We start from the raw sequence: 3243 nt of genomic DNA on the forward strand, positions 1-3243 counted from the left end.
GGGTATTTACCACATGGCAGCTGGAGCTAAAATCCAGGCTTGTCGCTCCTCTGCTCCGAACCCTCCCAGAGCTCCCCATCTCAGAGAAGAGGCCAAGGCTTTACGGTGGTCCACAGGTCCCACCCAGTCTGCACACCTCCCCCCGCCCCTTGCTCTAGGCTCCAGCCACAGGGCCCTCCTTGCTGGCCCTCAGACCACCCAAGCTCCCTCCCCAGAGCCCCTGCCCCACTGTCCCTCTGCCACACCCAGATCGTCACACACTCATTTCTGTCAGCTCTTCAAGCAAGTGCCCCTTTTTCAGTGAGACTTCTGGCAGCCGCCCTAGATAACTCTGGTTGGTTTCCCCTACAAGAAAGGAGGCAGAGGTTTTCATCTCTTTTGATCATTACCTTCCTCGCTGCCTCAAACTCTGGTTCTCAAACTTGAGTCTGCATTGGAGTCATTTTGAGGACTTTCAGTACTCAGATGACCGGGCCCTGCCTTCCGAGTTTCCTCTTCAGTTGGCCGGGGATGAAGTTCCAGGTGGTGCTCCTGCTGCTGGCTGGGGCGCCACACTCTGAGAAGCCCTTACCTAGAACGGTTCCTGCCTGGAGCAGGCATCCAGGGAGCATGGCCTGCGTGAATAAATGAGGGAGTGCATGCACGAGGTGTGCCCGTGAGCGGGGACAAGGATGGTGGGCCCTGTGCACTGACCACTGTCACCGTGGGGCCTCCAGGGACCAGGATTCAGGGACATGGATGAGGTGACAGTAGATCACATGCCCTGGATCTGTGCCTAACCCTTCCTTTGTTTCTCCAGAGTACGCCGAGAACATCGGGGACGGCCGGAGCCCAGAGTTCCGGGAGAACGAGCAGAAACGCATCCTGGGCCTCCTGGAGAACTTCTAGAGGCCCCTCAGCCGAGCGCCAGGCCTCACTCAGGCCTTCCTCCCGGAGACAGATGTTTACACGGCTCAGTGTGGCTTTTGGACAAATTAAAGCTAGGTTTGGTACCCTGGGCTGGCGTTCTTTGTAGCACAGCATTTCCACCTCAGCTGTATGAGCCCCAGCTCAGGACACACATGACAAAGGTCAGTGGGGTGGCCTCACTTGCCAGTGAGGAAGCTGAGGCTCGGAGAACATATCCTTGATAAGATAACCGCTGTGGCTACTCTGGGTTCTGCCTAAATCCTGGGAGGGGTTGGGGTGGACTCACAGCCTCCCTGGGGATGCCAGCCCTGACTCACAGGCTGGATATGTAACAAGAGGTGCATATCAGACTCACTCTGGAAAGAGGGTGGTACGTTAGAAATATTTTGGTGTTGAGCTCCACCCCAGCATCATCAGACCCTCAGGGGCACCCGGCCCTGGTGTGCTTTGAGCATCCCAGGTGACCCCAAGTGTGCATCAGGGCAAGAGCCACGCTTTAGAATTGACGGACTTAGATCCACATCCCAGCTGTGACTTCACCACTCTGATTCCCACTCACTCCCTCTGCAAGTCGAGGCTGATTCCCACTTGGTGCTTTTGAGGGTGACATCAGCTAAGTGCTTGCACATGCAGCACAGTGACACCCCCACAGGAGTGTGTTATACACTGCACTGTCTATATCGTGTCCTTCCTACACAAACTGGTGGCTTCAGGACTGGTTTCAGTCATGTTTTATGGGTTGTAAGGAAGTTGATCTCCTTTTGTGAGGTTAGCACTGTTTTAATCCATCCTCAAATAATACCGTCCTCATGGGTAGGGAGCAAGAAGAGCAACCAATTTGAAAAGCGGCGTTTCATTAAATGAAATGGGTCAGCAAAGAGCCTGCAAGGAGCACCTCTCTCCACCCCCCCAGCACAGGGCTGTGCAGACCCAGCTCCAGGGGAGAGGCAGCAGCCAGGAGAGGCAACTCTGAGCAAGATGGCATTGTTTTGGATGCAACCTGCACCAATACTGGGCTGGCATAGAGCAGTGAGTAAGTCAGGCGTGGCCCCTGCCTGTCCGGTGTGCACATCCAGTCTGGTGGGGAAGACAGGCAGCATGCCAGTTGTCACCACGAAGCAAGTGCTTAGAATGGCTGTCAGGGCCTCTGATACTCAGGGTGGCGCACACTCACCTTTTGGATTTAGGTCATTTGGACTTCACTTTTCTATGACTGTAATACTGCACATTGAACATACTATGTGCTGCTTGATTTACTTTGCTGCTTTCTAATCTGCACAATAGCCCTGGGGCTTTGTTATCGCCAATTTACCGAAGCCAAGACTGAAGACTCAGAGAGGACAAGTAACTTGTACGAAGTCTTACAGCCAATAAGTGGCCGAGGCTGTGTTCCAGTTGAGGTCTGTCTGACTCCACAGTCGATGCTTTCCACCACCACCACCACCCTTCATCCAGAGCTGCGTCTAGAAGACAATCGCAGATCACTGACTGACATCATGCTTTCAGTCTGTTCCACTGTCAACACGCGCTGTCATGAATTCACAAAGAATGGAACATGTCCAGATGTAACCTGTAGAATCATAGTCTTTGTGATTTAAGATTGGTACTTTAGAGGCCATTAGCCCTTCAGCTTTATGTTCTTCAGGGCCTAAGGCATTTGACTGCTAACCAGAAGGTTGACAGTTAAACCAACCAGCCACTCCATGGAAGGAACACTGGGCAATCTACTTCCATAAAGATTTACTGCCTCAGAAACCTAAAGGGGGTTTCTGTGAGTCAGAATTGACTCAATGGCAATGAGTTTGGTTTTTGAGCTAGTACTTGGACATGGTACAAAAGTTCAAAATTTAACACAAGGGCGTACAATGAAGAGTCCTCCTTCCTGTCCCCTGGGCCTCCCTGTCCCTGGAGGCCACCGTCACCTGATTATCTTTCCAGAGGCGTTCTGTCCAGTTTTCCAGGGACATTTTCCAGAAACCAGTATCACTTCAGAAGCCAGTGCAGGAGAAGAGGGAGATGTGGCCCCAGGCCACACACACGCCTTCACCCAGTGCCCTCCTCCTGCCGTCGCAGCTCCACAGGGCTCTGCTTCATGTATCATGTAGTCAGGCACCACCTGAAAAAAAAAAGGCTTTTTTTTTTGACCCATAAGTTCTGCTGAAAGCAAGTTTGACCTCTCCCCTTCATCTTACCCATAAAGAAATGGTCTCCTTTTCCCATTGGTGGTGTGGCATGAGGGTTGGCAAGTACACAAGTCCTAGGATTCATAGGGCTGCACAGTTCCAGGGGGTGGGAGACCAAGGAGACAGGGTGAGGAGAAAGCTTCAAGCCACC

The 3243-nt window shown here is 52.5% G+C and overlaps 1 protein-coding gene across 1 annotated transcript in view; it reads left to right on the plus strand.

Annotated features, from left to right (window-relative positions):
* The window catches only part of CTNNBL1 (catenin beta like 1), a 169766-nt gene extending 168878 nt beyond the window's left edge, over positions 1-888 (plus strand). Inside the window, exon 15 of the mRNA XM_007934654.2 lies at positions 800-888. Coding sequence (XP_007932845.1) covers positions 800-888 — 89 coding nt within the window. The remainder of the gene's footprint in view (positions 1-799) is intronic.
* The last annotated feature ends 2355 nt before the right edge of the window (positions 889-3243 follow it).

Source organism: Orycteropus afer, unplaced genomic scaffold (genome assembly GCF_000298275.1).
Source record: "Orycteropus afer afer isolate SDZICR_OR568_19922 unplaced genomic scaffold, OryAfe1.0 scaffold00020, whole genome shotgun sequence".
In the NCBI taxonomy this organism is placed as follows: Eukaryota; Metazoa; Chordata; class Mammalia; order Tubulidentata; family Orycteropodidae; genus Orycteropus; species Orycteropus afer.